General features: G+C 48.3%; 1 protein-coding gene across 1 annotated transcript in view; it reads left to right on the top strand.

The window, feature by feature from the left end:
- TCF20 (transcription factor 20) overlaps window positions 1-16,520 on the top strand; it is a 147,973-nt gene that overhangs the window by 126,724 nt on the left and 4,729 nt on the right. The window contains 2 exon segments of the mRNA XM_032416798.1: window positions 5,658-5,751; window positions 13,173-13,222. Coding sequence (XP_032272689.1) covers window positions 5,658-5,751; window positions 13,173-13,222 — 144 coding nt within the window.

Here is a 16,520-nt window from a genome sequence, read left to right as displayed (position 1 = left end):
GCATGGAATATCTCTTTCTGTCCTTTCACTTTGTCTATTTGTGTTTAATGTAAATCTCTTGTACATAACATATAGCTGAATCATAAGTTTGTATCCATTCTGCCAGTCTCCGTTTTTTGATTGGAGAGTTTAATCCATTTACATTTAAAGTAATTATGATAATGGGCACCTTCTGTCATTTCGCTATTTTGTTTCTAGATGTCTTTTAAAGTTTTCTATCCCTCATTTCCTGCATTACTGTCTTTTTCTGTGTTCAGTTAACTTTTTATAGGGAAAAGTTTAAATTCCTTTCTCATTTCTTTTTGTATATATTTAATAGCGATTTTCTTTATGGTCACCGTGGAGCTGTAACATCTTAACATTATAACACCTTAATTTGAATTTATACCAACTTAATTTCAGTAACATACAAAAACTCTGCTCCTTTGCAGCTCCAACCTTTCAGGTGTTGATGTCACAAAATTACATCTTCATACATTGTGTACCCCAAAACCTAAACTAATAACGTTTTAAATATAATTCTCTTAAATTATGTAGAAAACAAGATTTGTAGTCACAAACCAAAGTTATAGTAATACTAGCTTTTACACTAATAATTGTCTTTTTTTTTAACTGTATTAGTCTCAAATCATGTAGAAAACAAAAAATGCATTTATGAGCCATTGCTACAATAGCACTTGCTTTCCTAATTGCCCATGTGTTTACCTTTATTAAGATTTTTATTTCTCTGTATAGTCCCTTGAGCATACTTGCAGAGGAAGTCTAGTCATGAACTCCCTCAGCTTTTGTTGTTTGGCAACAATTTCTCCTTCATTCTTAAAGCACAGCTTTGTCGGGTATAGGATTCTTGGTTGATAGTTTTTTCTTTTAGCCCTTTGAATATGTCAACCCACTGTTTGCTGTCCCCAAAGTTTCTGATGAGAAACCTGCAAATAATCTTTTTTTTTTTTTTAAGATTTTATTTATTTGTTAGCGAGAGAGAGCACAAGCAGGGGGAGCAGCAGACAGAGGGACAAGCAGGCTCCCCGCTGAGCAGGGAGCCTGATGCGGGACTCGATCCCAGAACCCTGGGCTCATGACCTGAGCCGAAGGCAGACGCTTAACCGACTGAGCCACCCAGGCGCCCCAAACCTGCAAATAATCTTATAGAGAGGACTGCTTGTGACAATTCAGTTCTCCCAACATTCTCTCTTTGGCTTTTGAAAATTTGGGTATAATGTGTCTCACTGCAAATCTTTGAATTCATCTTTCTTGGAGTTCATTGAGCTTCTTGGATGTTTATATTCTTGTCTTTCATCAAAGTTAGGAAGTTTTCAGCCATTCCAAAATTGTCTCTGCCCCTTCCTCTCTCTTCTCCTTCTGGGACTCCCCCAGTGCGTATGTTGGTCTACTTAATGGTTTCACTTAAGCTCTGTTCACTTTTCTTTGGCTTTTTTTTTTCCCCCCTATTCCTCAGACACAATAATTTCCATTGTCCTATCTTCATTGATTCTTTCTCCAGCCTGATCCAGTCTGTCTTTGAATCCCTTTAATGAATTTTTAAATTTCAGTTATTTAAGAATTTCTTTTGGTATCTTTTTAGGTTTTCTTTTCTGCTTTAATGGTATTTTTATTTGTTCACACATTGTGTTCTTGACTATCTGCATCTCTCTTTAATTCTTTGAGCATTTTTAAGATAGTTCTTTTAAAGTTTTTGTCTAGTGTACCTGCCGTTAGGTCTTTTTCAGGGAAGGTTTCTGCTGATTTCTTTATTTCCTTTGAATAGGCCATGCTTTCCTGTCTCTGCATATGCTTTGTGAGTCTTTGTTAAACACTAGAAATTCAAATTTAATAATGTGATAACTCTTGGGGTGCCTGGATGGCTCAGTTAAGTGTCTGACTCTTGGTTTTGGCTCAGGTCATGAGCTCAGGCTCCTGAGATCAAGTCCTCTGTCAGGCTCAGTGTGAAGACTGTTTGAGATTCTCTCCCTCCCCCTGCTCGTGCGTGCATACTCTCTCTTTCTCTCTCTCTCTCTCTCTCATGTAAATGAATGAATGAATGAATGAATAAATAAATAATATGATAACTCTGAAAATTAGATTCTCCCCCTTCCCCAAGCATTGCTTTTTGGGGGGTTGTTAATTGTTTTGGGTTTTGTGTTGTTGTGTTTCTTGTTTTTGTTTTTACTCTTGTGTGCTGTCTCTGTGCCTAGGATCAGCTTGAGGTGTCAACTTAAAGTCTTCTCAGGTCTTTTCTGAGTCTTTCCCCACAATGGGGACATGGGTCACTTTCTTATTGTACCCATGTACATAGTTGTTTTTTTAACATCCTACTCTTTAATGTCTAGCTCTCAAAAGAGAAAAAAGCAAAAAATGATGGGGAGAGGGTGCCAGCCTTTTAAATTCCCCGGAAGTCATTTCAAAGCTTGAGGGGGAGGGGCTTGCAGCAGTGGGGGCAGGTACAACAACAGTGGCTGCCCACTGGGTTTGCACCTCTGTGATCAGAAGCAATAATCAGCAATCAGAACAGAGATCCCTCCCGATACCTGGAGGACAGGGTTCTCTTTGCCCACCCTGGCTCCCACAAGCCGTGTGCAGGCTGCTCCAGGAGCTCGTGCACAGCTGCCTTTCACTTGGCTGGGAGTGGGAGATGGGTAGCTGCTACTATGCTCCTAGGAGCTGAAATTGACCAAAATTAGCTGCCATTTACCACCCAAGTCTTCCCCTGGAAGTTGCACGCCTACAACAGGTTCCAGAGTTCCAGAATGGTTGTATCAGACAGATTGTGCCAATGCAGTTGTTGTCCAGGAGGGAGACAGATTCCTGGTACTGCCTACTCCCCCATCATCCCAGAATCCCAAAATTTCCATTTCTAATGAGTTCCAAGGTGATGCTGGTGTTGCTGGTCCAAGGATTACACTGTGAGAACCACTGAACTAAATTCTTTAATGTCCTTTCTCTAAGACCCGAGTATACCATACAGGGTCTTTCTCCTCTGGATGCAGTGTAATAAATTAATTGTGCTTTTTAACTGAAAGAAGCAAGCATTATTTTATTGTGATGTAATTTCTTGGTGAGGGGTGAGTTTGCTTTCTTTATGCAAAAGATGGGACCTTTGGCCTGTGGGCTGGTTCAGGGCAGGGAGCATTAAGAAGCCCTGCAGGGGACAAAGACATGTGTTGAGGTAGGAAGGAAATGGACCTTGTTCAGATCTGAGCTTGGTTGTTTCTCTTTCCTGTCTGTGAACTTAGGTGATGACAAGGCCCTGCTCTGCAGGTTGCTTTTCATAGGTGGTCGGTGTCACATTTACCGAGCGCTTTTGATCCAGACACTGTCTTAAGCCTGGATTCACACGTTTAACCCTCACAACATCTCTGTGAGGTAGATAGTACTGTTAGTTAGGTTCAGGTTTGCAGGTTAAGGAAACAAAGGTTAGGAATTGGCCAAGAACACATATAGGACACAGTGGGAGCATTTACCAGGGAGTTATTTAGGTTCCAGAGCCTACACACTTGACCTTATACTGCAGTGCCTCAAATATTAGGTCCCTTTGTATATGACTGTGAGTTACAAAATTAAAAAGTGATTTTTTTTTTTTAAGTGTCCTCTCCCTTAACAGTCTGGAGATGGGGTGGTCCAGGACCTGGTTAATATAGTCCTCAGCAGTGTCACAGAGGGTCCAGGTTCCCTCTGTCCTGTCACTCTGCTGTTCTCAACAGCTTGGGCTTTGTCTTCAGAGCTCATGGCGATAAGAGGATTGCAACAGATCTCACCATCCCACCCTAACCGGCTGAGTGAGCAAGCCTGTTCCTGCCTCTTGTCCCTTTTGAAGAGGGGTGAAACTTTCCCAGAAGTTCCTTAACCTGTGGACTTTCCTGCCGGGAATGCTTGCTACACCCCTTCGTAAATGGCCACCACTGATAGGTAGGCCCCCCCATCCTGGGGGCGGAGAGGGCTTGGAGCACAAGCCCTGTGGGGGGCCTACCGGGCTCCTTTGTAAGAAAGGCCTCCAGCAGGAACTGGAGGGTAGGCTACTGACAGATCAGCCCCAGGCGTTCCCTCCAGTTAGCATCTAGACTTGGTTCTGAACAGGCTCTGCTGCACTGACAAGGTAGGTACGGCCTAGCGCTCCTCAGAATGCTGCCAGCGGTCCTTGGTGTACTCCGGGCCACGTAATCTTTTGTTTCTTGGCAAGGTAAACGTTTGCTGAGCCTCAGCACCCAGAAGGATGTTGGTCTTCTGAGAGGAAGGCAGAGCTCTCGAAGGACCTGGCTCACAGCCCCATTCCTGCCCCATTGTCTTTGGCGGCTGCAGGGCTGGTCAGTTCAGATCACCTCTGACTGCAGCCAAGTACTTCCCCTTCTGGTGCCTGAGGCGCCTCACCTGGGAGTGGGAAGGCGACGGGACTGAATGAGTGGGCGTATGTCTGGGGCAGACACCTGTTGCACGGTGAAGCCCCGAGGCAGTGCTGTGGCTGGCACTGGTGTGGTTTTAGCCTCGGCACTAGGGAAACTGGATCGATCCAGCTCCCTGTCATCCTGTGCCCCCTGCCTCTGTGTGTTGGAGTGTCCTTCCATTCCGTGGCACCATCCAGGTGAGCTCCACTCCCACTGGCATTCCTGACTGCAGATCTGTAACCACTGACTCCTCTGAGAGGCTGCCGCCTGGGGTCTGCCTTTGCAGGAGAAAAGGGGGAGAAGGGCACCCTTTAGTCACTTTGTCCCCAGGAGAGTGCCACCCTGTCCCACGTGGGGAGGCATTCTCCACAAGTGTAACTGCTGAGGGTGCACTTTCATGTTATTTTTCCTAGAATCAGGAACAAGTAAGTGTCTGTATCATTCAGGTAGCCTCATCTGGGTGTGCCTTGGCCACCAGAAGAATCAGCATCTTTCCTTAGTAGGGCCAGTTTGGTTGAATTTTACAAATAATGATTATTGTTGCTAGGTCACATTTCATATGCCGACAGGATTGAGTGATCACAGAGATGATGGAGATGTGCCCCACTTTAAGAAAACCTGCCCATATAAGGAGGAGCATCTCAATTACAGAATAATGTCTCACTTAGCCAGAAATTTGTGGCAGGTTTCCTAGTGCATTTAAAATAGGATTTGTGTATAAAAATACCATTTGCACACAGGAACCCATCTTTTTTGAAAAGAGAAATATACTTGTATTGGGCATTTGGGATAAGTAGAATAAAAATAAAATCTTACAAATACAAGAACTAGAAACCAAATTCCACTTTTAATTCTAAAAGGTTTATATATAACTCTACTATCCTACCCTCTCCTCCTACCCCAGGCTTCCACAGCAGAAATAAACAGGCAAGATTTGACATTTTAAGATGCTGGAGGAATGAGGAAAGGACGGGCAAGCATGTGTGTGGGCGGGTGGACAACAGGAGCACCAGGGACAAGTCTGAGTGCCCCACCCCACCCCACTGCCTTGTTCTATTTGATCTGTTTGTGGACGTTTATGAGGTCTGGCCTAACACGTCACTGCTGGATCCTTTCCATGGTGCGGTCAGTGAGTGGCGGTTAGCAACTGACCGGCCCAGCCTCCCACCACCGACCTGTAACCACAGAGATGAGCTGGGGTATGACAGATGGGGCTTAGGGAAGGCCTGGATGAGAGGGGTGAATCTGGGATGCTGACATGCTCAACTTCTTTCTTTTCAGAAATGTTCCCACTGCCAGGAGGCAGGTGCCACCTTGGGCTGTTACAACAAAGGCTGCTCCTTCCGATACCACTACCCGTGTGCCATTGACGCAGGTAAGATGGGACCACAGCCCTTGTCCAGAGCATCTGAAGGCTTTGACGGACACTTTGATTCTCTGCCTTCTTTCCTTTCTTTGTTGTTCTTTTTGTCTCTTCTGACCCTGTTCTGTTTGTAAATTCTAAAAGAATGCAGAAAGGATAATAAAAAGGAGTGCAACAGGGTCATAATAACAGTTTTATTCATATAATTCACACATGATTCACTATTTAAGTGTACAATTCAGTGGTTTTTAGTATACTCACAGAGTTGTGCAACCATCATCACAGTCAATTTTAGGACATTTTCATCACCTCGTAAATTCCTGCCCCTTAGTGGTCACTCCCCTCCACCAACCCTAGCCCCTGGCAACCACTGATCTACTTTCTATCTTGATGGATTTGCCTATTCTGGACATTTTATATAAGTGGAATCATACAATATGTGCTCTTTATGACTGACGTCTGTCACTTAGCATAGTGTTTTTCAGGTTTATCCATGTTAAAGCATGTATCAGTACTTCATTTTTATTGCCAAACCATATCTTTAGGATATGCCATATTTTGTCGTTCATCAGTTGATGCGCATTTAGATTGTTTTCCACTTTTTGATTATTATGAATAATGCTGCAGTGAACACTCACAAGTCTTTATGTAGATTTAATGTTTTCACTTCTCTTGGATTTAAACCTAGGAGTGGAATTACTGGATTGTGTGGTAACTCTACATTTAGCCTTTGGAAGGACGGTCAGACTTCTCCAAAGTGGCTAAATCCTTTTACACCCTTCCAGCACTATATGAGGGCTTCAGTTTCTCCATACCCTCACTGACCCTTGTTGTTATCTGCCTGTTGTATTCTAGCCATCCCAGTGGGTAGGAAGTGGCATCTCATTGTGATTTTGAGCATTTCCCTGATGGCTAATGATGTCTAACATCTTCATGAGGTTCAGTTTGTCCATTTTTTCTTTTGTTCGTTTTGCTTCTTGTGGCTTGTTCCTTTTTCTTCTAAGAAACTGTTGCCTAATCCAGAACCACAAAGATTTATGCCTATGTTTTCTCCTAAGAATTTAGCTCTTACACAGGTCTTTGATCCACTTTGAGTTAATTTTTATATATGATGTGAAGTAGGAGTCCAGTTCACTCTTTTGTGTGTGGATTCCAGTTGTCTTAGTGCCATTTGTAGAAAAGACTATGTTTTCCTCGTTGAATGATCTTGGTACCTTTGTCGAAAACCAGTTGACCATAGCTATATGGGCTTATTTCTGGACTTTCTCCAGTCCCACACTGTCTTGATTAACTTTGTAGTAGATTCTGAAATTGGGAAGTATGAGTCTTCTGATTATTCCTTTTTTCAAGAATGTTTTGGCTATTCTGGGTCCTTGGCTACTTGATACGAATTTTAAGATGAGCTGGTCTATTTCTATTAAAAAAAAAAACAAAAAAACAGCCATTAAAACTCTAATGATTGCACTGAATCTGCAGGTACAGTTGGGGAGTTTTGCCATCTTAACAGTAGTGTCTTCCAACCCTTGGCCAAGCAGTGTCTCTGCATTTGTCTCATTCTTCAGTTTCTATCAATGGTGTTTTGTAGTTTTCAGAGTATACGTTTTTTTGTTGTTGTTGTTGTTGTTTTAAAGATTTTATTTATTTGACAGAGAGAGACGCAGCGAGAGAGGGAACATAAGCAGGGGGAGTGGGAGAGGGAGAAGCAGGCTTCCCGCCGAGCAGGGAGCCCGATGCCGGGCTCAATCCCGACCCTGAGATCATGACCTGAGCCGAAGGCAGACGCTTAACGACTGAGCCACCCAGGCGCCCCTAGAGTATAAGTTTTGCACTTGTTTGTTAAATTTATTCCTAAGTATTTTATTATTTTTAATGTGACTGTAAATACAGTTGTTTTCCTAATTTAATTTTCAGATTGTTTGTGAACATATAGAAACACAATTGATTTTGTATATTGATCTTGTATCCTGCAACTTTGCTCAGCTCATCGATTAGCTCTAATGGTTTTTTTTAATGGATTTCTATATACAAGATATGTCATCTGCAGATGGGTAGTTTTACTTCTTCCTTTCCAGTCAGATGCCTTTTATTTCTTTTTCTTGCCTAATTGCCCTGGCTAGAACTTCTAGCGGAATGTTGGGTAACAGGGGCAAGAGCTGACGTCCTTGCCTTGTTTCTGACCCATTAAGTGTGGTGATAGCTGTAGGGTTTTCATAGATGCTCTTGACGCAGCTGAGGAAGTTCCCTTGTATTCCTAGTTTGTTGAGTGTTTTTATCACTCAACAAGGGATTTTGCATTTTACCATTTTTTCCGTCTCTGTTGAGATGATCAGAGTAGTGTTTTGCAGTGTCATAACTGTTGAAAGAAGGGGGAACTTTTGTCCATGAAGTTCCATCCAGTGAGCGATGCAGGAGCCTTAAATTTTGACTCTGAACTTTAGCCTGGGGAAGTCCTCTCCATCTAGACCCTTGTCCTTTCAGTGGATGTTTCACCAGTTACTTTTTGAGCATATGTCTAAGACCTTCCCCTCGCCAGCCCTCATAGTACTTTCATTCGGGATGGAGGGGGAGAAAAATGGGAAGATCAGCGAGGGTGCGGCAAGTGGCAGGGTGGTGGTTATCTCTGCGTGCTTGAGAGGGAGGAGGGGAGGGCATGGCTGACTAGGTGGTGGAAGCAGGCACAGGGACATGAAGCAGAGTGGGATCTGACAGGTGTGGGGAGGAGTCCAAGCTCATCTGGACCACCCTTCCTTCCCTGGAAGTTGTTTGAGCTACATGCCGCCTACCTTGCAGGTCCTTCTTATCCTCTTTTCCCTCCCTCAAGTTTCCATAGGAGGCACAGCTGAAGAACCAGAAAGATACAGAAAGATAATGTTTATTATGCCACAGTTAGATTCTCATAAAAGTCTGTGTTTGCACTTGCTGAAGGGTGGCCAGTGGCCAGGGCACTGTTTGACCAGAGGGAGTAAGAAGAGAGCCTTGAAATGTCAGTTCAGGGAGTTTGGGTTTTAGTCTGTCCCTTTCCATTCTGTTTCTTCCCTTACATGTTTCTGTGTTGGGTCTGAGCTGTAATTCACCCTGAGTCGTGGTCTGGCACATTCCATAGTAAAGCCTCTTAGTCCTCTCTCTCTCTCAAGAGCCAGCTGTTGCCGTTTCTCATTTTCATGATATTGCCCCTAAATTCTTTTTTCTAGTTTAAGCTTCATGATTTTTAAATGAAGATGTTTAAGTATTAAGTTTATGGCAGTTACTTATAATTTTATGCGGGGAATACTGTATTGCAAGACTTGGTTCTCCCAGTCAGTGGCCTGGTAAGAGGTGGTCTCCTGCACTGAGGCTTTGCTCAGAAACATCCAGTGAGCAGCAGGCAGGTGACCTCATCTCTTGCACACACCCCGCCCCCCCCCACCCCCCCGGCATGAGTGTACCCCCTGTCTGCATGCTGGGGCCCCAGCCAAGTTAGGGACCAGGCTCCTGGCAGTTTCTTGAGGGATTAAGCAGGGCTGCTCAGGAGGACTTTCTGACATGATGGGAATGTTCTAGATCTGCACTCTCCAGCACAGTAGCCACAAGCCTTATGTACCACTGAGTGCTGAAAATGTGGCTAGTTGGGAACGAGGGACTGGATTTTTATTTGACTTCATTGTATTTAAACTTAAATTTATGTGTCCATGCGTGGCTAGCAGCTGGAAAGCACCGGCTTAGCCTGGCCTTGGTCAAGCTCAGGTGGTAGGGTTGGGGTTCTCTGGGAAATGCACAGGGCTCGTCCTCCTCTCCAGAGGAGGCTTACTCAGTCATCCACCCTGCGGCGAAGCTGGGGTTGCTTTACCAGCTGAGGGTTAGGAAGTAAATGATTTTGGTCACTGTCTGTTTGAGCCTGTCTTGTGTGGCCTGCCCAGATAAGTTGGTAACGTGTATTTGGCAGAAGTTGGTGGCTACATATCCAGTGAGAGGGAGGCTGCCTGGGTCGGCGTGGCCCAGGTGGGGCCTTGACCCCCTGGCTTTGCTTTCCCAGCTGCCACATGCTCTGCTGCTCCATATAGAGATCTAGGACCAAAGAAGTAGAATCACAAGGTGACTGTGTCTATCTTTTTGATGACCTGAGTCAGTGACCCAGCAGCCTATACTGCTCTGTGGGGATGGATGCTTATGTTTATCCCACGAGGTCTGCTCGGGAATTCTATTCTCTATGTGATGGATCTTTGTGTCCAGGAAAGGCGTTCATTGATTGACTTCCTTAAAAAATAAATAAATGAGTCCCTGAGTTTGAGAGTTCCTCATCTCTGCATGAGTAAAGAACAGATTAACACTTTCATCTTCGCTTTCCTGTTAACCACCCAAACCTCACAGAGCTGTTCATGTTTTCGGGAGAACTTTGATTGCTGGGGACATCTCCACTGAAACAGAATCTTTTTTTGCTGAGGGTCTGTGGCTGCTGCAGCTTCCCCCCACCTGTTGTTGGTCCTGCACCTGTGACGTCATGGTGAGCGGTCCTGAGCTGCTCGTTAGGTCACAGGTGCAGGCTGAGGCTCCAGGGGATGCAGTAACAAGAACACTAGCACTGGTTTAAAAAAAGTAATGTATCACTGCAATGAGCTGCAACAATTAAGACCAAAGGAGAAAAGAGCTGCAGTAGCACATTAGCAACTACTGTGCATAAAGGCCCGGAGGGGGTTTTCCTCTTACCCCGCAGGAGGAGGCCCAGCTGGGACACGCTGTCTGCAGCCCGCCCTGCAGCAGACTCTGATCTTGACGCAGTGGGCTCAGGCCCCCGGTGGTTATGAAAGGACTGGTGTCTGGCCCTTCCCCGGAGAGACCCTGCTCTGCACCCCAGAACCAGCGCCAGGGCTTGCCCCGCCCTGACAGTCCCGTCCTCGGGCCCAGGAGCCACTCAGCAAGGCGGGTGAGGCTGGCAGCTCCCTGAGTCCCAGGCTGATTGGGCCAATCTAAGTACCAGCTGTAGCTCTGAGGGAGATTGCGGCCAAGCTGGAGACGGCGTCTGGGGGCTGCCAGCTCCGAGCGACAGCAGCCCTCCCCTCTCCTTTTCCCCCTCCTCAGGTTTAGAGTCTTCGGCCGGGGTAGATGTGGCCGCACGTGGGTGCAGGTAGCTCCAAGTAGCTTGTTATGAGGAGCTCAGTAAAGTCCACTCTGCATTTAAGCTAAGTGTAGAGAGAAATGAGAGCGGATCCTCTTCTGGGGCGTTGTGTTTGTGTCTGGAAGCCATCTTGTTGACTGGACAACCTTGTGAGTCTTTTCCAGCGTGTGTGATGATCCAGCACGCCATTTACTTTGACTTCACTGTGTGGAAGTGCTGACCAGGCCCTCTGGCCAGTGTGGGATATTGCCAGGGGCTTAAGGAAAACAAATTGAGAGGCTGGCTGGCCATTTAGGGCGGGCGCCTGTTGAGACACCCCAGCAGGGGCCCCACCGAACCTCTCACCTGGCTCTTTGCTCTCCTCGCAGCAGGGGCTGGGTCAAGGCAGCCAAGAAGAGGCTCCCTGGGCCCTTGGGGGTGGCTAAGCTCTCTGGCCGTGGTTCTCGTCCCTGCCAGGAGCGTGGATTGCGGTTCCTGATGGCCTGTGCACACTACAAGGACAGATGAGAGCATTTGTCTGCAGTCTTCCTGCATGGGAGGCATTGCCACAGGTGGACGTGGTCTCTGGCAGATTTGTGTGGGAGACTCCCGTTTCCAGAAGTACCTGACATTAGCTCCAGTTGCCTTCAGTGTGTACTTACATTGTCTTATTTCTTTTCTGCTTTTTAACTTAGAGGGAGCATGTTTCCTAACTTCAGACATGTTTTACTAATGGTCTGTCACAGCTGGTGACTCCTCCGTGGCTGGGAGGGGGACTGAGCCGCCGCTGCCTTTCCGATGGCACCTTTTCCAGCTAATATGGTCCCCCTTCCTCATTTCTCTAAACTCCTGTGGCATAAAGGTGGCCGAGCCCCCCGGGGGCTATGCTGTTTCTCTGGCCCAAACTAGAGACTGCCAGCAAGCAGTGCTGCCGAAGCCCAGGTAAGGAGAAGGTGCTTCCCCTGAGCCCCAGTTGTCTGTCTCCTGCTGTTCCTAAGCTCTCTGGCAGATTGGAGCAGCAGGGGCCTTGGTCACGCCATGTACTTGTGGGCTTTAAATTAACACATTTCATTTACTGCCATGCTATTTGCTTGCAGGGGGAGGGCTCGGAGGTTAGCCGGACTTGCTGAGCTGTGCCCGGAGGCTGGCTCCGGGAGCAGAGAGGCTGCCTGCCCACTCCTGGGTATTCAGGGGCTCCAGAGGGGGGCAGTGATGGGACAGGCCCAGCCCAATTATGAAAGAGTCTTTTTCTGTTTGTTTAAGATACAAAGGACCTTAGAAGTTTTCGTTTGTGTGTTCCCTTGCTTATTACTATTTCATGTGAAATCTGTGGGTACACAGGCTGCTAATCTGGACCTCAGTTTAAACTTGAGTTAAATCATACATTTAACAAGGCTAAGTACCATGGCTGCTTCCTGCCACGGTGCCCGGGAGCTCTCTGAGAATGTGTGATCAATATTTATTAACATTCTGCCACCGCATCTTGCACCAGTGACCTGGCTGTCGGTCTCCGGGAGCTGTGGTGTGCAGAGTGAATTCATTAATTAGATTTCCTCGCCCTGCTCCACACACTACCCTTGTGCCACGGAGCTCAACTCACCTGGAGGCAAATGCGTGTCCTTGCTGTCAGCGAGAATGCTGTCAGCACGTTAAAAGTTGGAATGAATCATTTTCCTCCAAGGATTAGTAAGCCCCTCGTGGGATTTCACTTTCCCCTGAAGCATTTAGTGTGGATTATGTGGCTCGTGTCAGGAACTTCTCCTGTGTCTCCATGGGTTGTACGGCAAAGGTGATGGCAGGGCTCTGGACAGGGGAGAAGGGTGCCTCCAGATCGGCGGTGTTTTCATGAGGAAGCTTTGGCTTGGGCCTGTTGGAATGGGCTTAGCCTAGAATAAGGGATTTTAAAAATAACATTTATTGGAGATTGTTTCTGATTATTAAAATAATGTAATTGTGGAAATACATAAAAAAATAAAATCACCTATAGTCTTGCTACACAAAGAGAACCACTGTTACATTTTGGTAAGTTTCCTTTGTCTTGTTTTTAATGCATATAACACATTTTGATAAAATTAGGATTGTACTTCTATATTTACGTATCCTGGTTTTTCAAGCCATTTTGTGTCATGAGTGTGTCCCCGTACCATTAACTGTTTTGAAACATTAAAATTTTAAGTGGCTGATACGCCACCATGTTGCGGTCCCATAGTTTATTTGGGGGTGTCTCTAATGTTTCAGAAATCACAGTGTGGGGACCACTTATCTCCATGTCTGGCACTGTCAGTCCTGGCTAGTGTGCCCCCACTTACCCTGGGCTGTACCACCCGCCGGCTCGGTCTGACGGTCCCTTTCTGTCTTGTAGATTGTTTGCTACATGAGGAGAACTTCTCGGTGAGGTGCCCCAAGCACAAGGTGAGTCAGAGCGTGTGCCCCCAGGGGGCTGGGGGAAGGGGGTGTTCCTCCCCATCTACAGACCCGACATTGGAGGCTGCGCCTGCTCCTGGCCCCGGGAGGGTGGGGAGGCCCGGTGCTGGGGGGGGACCTGTGCCCCAGGCTGGCCCCCCATGTGCTGTGGGAGGCTGGGAGAAACGCGGCGGGGGGAGCGGAACGTATTTGATCGTTAAGAGAAATTCAAAGATCAAACTCAATAAAACTGCTGATTCCCATTTTAGTTTAGTGGAACCCCAGTTCCCAGGTGGCGCGAGGTAAGATTGGTTGTAGGCCTTGATACACAGCAGAGGCACTTTCCCAGACTAAAAGAAATCAGAACTGACCCCAGGGCTTTGGGGGGAAACTCCATCTTTTCTAGGCTTTACCTCGGCAGAAGCGACCGGGGGTGCACTTGGTGGCCCGCCGCCGCCGCCGCCTCATTTCCCGAATAACTCAAGAGGCGGTCTCTTGGTGTGGCCCCTTTTAGGGAAGGATGGAAGATAAGGGGCGCCTGGGCTGTTGCTGAGCTAGCGGGTGTGTTGGGGGCAGGGAGGGCGCGGAGAGGGAAGCCCAGGGGAGGACGGGCCGCCCGGCCGATCGGGCGCCACCTGGCGTTTCCCGCGGTGGCCGCGCGCTCCTCTGGCTGAGGTCACACTGACACCTGGTGGTCACGACGCTCGCAGGCGCGGTCTCCTACTAGGGCTGAAATGAACCCGAAAGAGGTCCTCCTGACAGGTCTGCCCTCAAAACGCTACTGAAAGATGCTTGCTTATGCTTTTCTTTAAAAATTATTTTCAGAGATGGACCACAGGATCTTATAGTATTCTCTTTTAGTTAATTTACATGTTTTTATTTTTAAAACTTCTCTTTTTTAATGGTCACATTTTGCCTCAGAAAACCCTGTCTGAATATCTCCTGTTTGTCATTCAATACTGACTCTCTGCTTTTTCTTTCCTTTTCCATGTGCCATTCCTCTCCTCGCCTCTGCCCTCCCGACCCCACACTGTTCTTCGGTCCCTCCTGTCTTGTCTCCTTGGCTTTGCCGGCTCAGCCTCCCCTCCCATTCCCCCTCCCCCCCTTGCAGAACAAGACAGCGAAAGGCAGCCTCAGCACAGAGCAGTCGGAGCGGGGGTGAGGGGGGCAGTGTGCTCGTGGGAATGGAAAGTACAGCAAGCACAGGTGAGTCGGGCCGGCACCCCTGCCAGGGTCCCGGTGGTGTCGCGGCCTCTGCCCTCCTGCTCGCCCCAGGCCAGCTGCGCCGCTGGCCTTTAAGCGCGGGGACTGCCGACACCGGGTGGATAAATCGTCTCTCCGACTGTCGTTCAGCTCCCCGAATGTCCGTGGAGAGGTGTTGGAGGCTTTGAAACTGTCCCGTGGCCTCTCGGAGTTCACGGTGACTGCGCTGAAGGCAGGCCTGTGTGTGGTGCTCCCGAAGGCTTCCGGGACAGACCCGGCCAGCAGCCCACCCCGTCCCTCGCTCAGAGATGCTTCCAGCCAGGGGGCCGTCCTTTTTAATCTACTCCCTATCTGTAAAGCTTATGGTGGCGTTTCCTTTGAAAAACAAAAAATTCCCCAGTTTTGTTTTTTGAAATCTTTTCCCCCAAGTACTGTGAAGTGTTCCTTTGCACAGAAGTACAAAGGGAAGGAAAATCCCCTCAAAGATTTAAGGGACTTTAGCATCCGATTTAATTTTACTCTTAAAAACCTCAAGAGATTGAGTTGTGCTTTTTGTGGGTGTGTCTGGGCTCGTGGTCCGGGCGGCGGCGGCGCCGCGCTTCTGTGGAAACGGGATTAGTGGACTAACGTCCCCAGAGGCGGTGGGCCTCCCCTGCTCCCCGCTTTCTCACCCCCTGCCGCCCCTCCATGGAGTCACAAGGCCTGAGGAAAATAGACCGTAAAGAGAAGGGGGAAAAAAAGCCGAAATGTAACTTGAGGTACTTGCTCCTACAGGAGGGAGAGGGGGGCCAGTTGTCTCGGAAATGTTCACGAGGGGATTAGCTCTCTGCAGATGGAGGGCTTCCGTGCTTAGGCCAGGTGCCTGAAGGCCACACACAGGTGTGCCAGAGTCTACGGCACGTTCCCTCCCCCGTGACGGCCGGCAGCTTCCACCTTTCTCGGGAATACCTCACAGTAATTTGAGGAAAAACTAGAATTCATCTCAGGCAGTGGCAGTTTTCCTCCCTTGAGAGTCCTGGGTTTCTTAGGTGGGTCCTGGTACCGAATTCCAGAGAAGCCCCCTCTGCTCTGCTGTGTGCGGCCCCGGGGCTGTAGAGGCCTGCCGTGCTCTCTCGAGGGGGCTGTCGAGTGAGGCCTCCGCACTTGTGCCTCCCTTTTCTCTCTGCCTCTTCCAAGGAGAGGGGCTGGGAGGGGAGCAACAGGTGGTCCGGTCACAGGAATCAAGTGAGCGAACTGGCGGCGGCAGCAGCCGGCACTGGATCTCTGGAACACGGCGGGGCCCGCTGACTCCTGCACTCCTTTGCCCCTGAGCAGCCCTCGGTGCAAGACCGCAGTCTGGATGGTTTTCCAGCCTGTGTCTCTTGGCCTTTGTTCTGTGCCTGGGACAGTTCCTCTGCCTGGCCGGTGGGTAGAGCCGTGTGCTCTAGGGGCCACGAGAACATTCCTGGCAGTGTCCTGGACGGCCCCGGTAGGGAAAGAACCATTTGTTGTCCGGTGCCTTTTGTTTTTGTCCTGGAATTCCAGCCTGTGTTTGGGAATTTTCATTTTGTTCATCATCTCCTTCCACTGCTCCCAGCCGTGGGCGCTGCTGGAGGCCTGCCCTCGGCTCGCACGTGGAGCAGTGAGCTGCGGCATTCCGACCTCAGCCACGGCTGGCGTGTGCTGTCTGTGTGGACGGAAGACGCGCGGAGTGGGGAAGCGGCTGACCCATCAGTGTGGGGTGGTTTCCAGTCTGTTGAGGTCAGACCGTTCACCTCTTAGAGGGAAGGGATGGGCATACTGTCTCCAGCCATGTCCGCCTGAAATGATTTTCTGTGTACGCTGTCCCCACAGGGCGGGACCCTTGTCCTGGTTTCTCAGTTCAGCTGTCACGTTGAGGGCGGTGGCCGTCTGCAGATTGTATGGAAACCCCAGTGATTGGGATGGAGAACATTCCATCTCGGGGGCTGTTCTCGGGACAGAGAGCTACTGTCACTGGGGATCCTGACATGGCAGGGAGGGGGCATGAGTACATGAATCCTGCTTCTTGGTGCCCCATTTTCTCACACAAAAGTGCTGTGTAACCAGGGGCAGTCCACTTACTGTTTCTGCTTCTGTTTCTTCT

Source organism: Phoca vitulina, unplaced genomic scaffold, assembly GCF_004348235.1.
Source record: "Phoca vitulina isolate PV1807 unplaced genomic scaffold, GSC_HSeal_1.0 scaffold19, whole genome shotgun sequence".
Lineage (NCBI taxonomy): Eukaryota > Metazoa > Chordata > Mammalia > Carnivora > Phocidae > Phoca > Phoca vitulina.
Note: the sequence above shows the minus strand (reverse complement) of the source record. Positions and strands in the feature narration are given on the sequence as shown.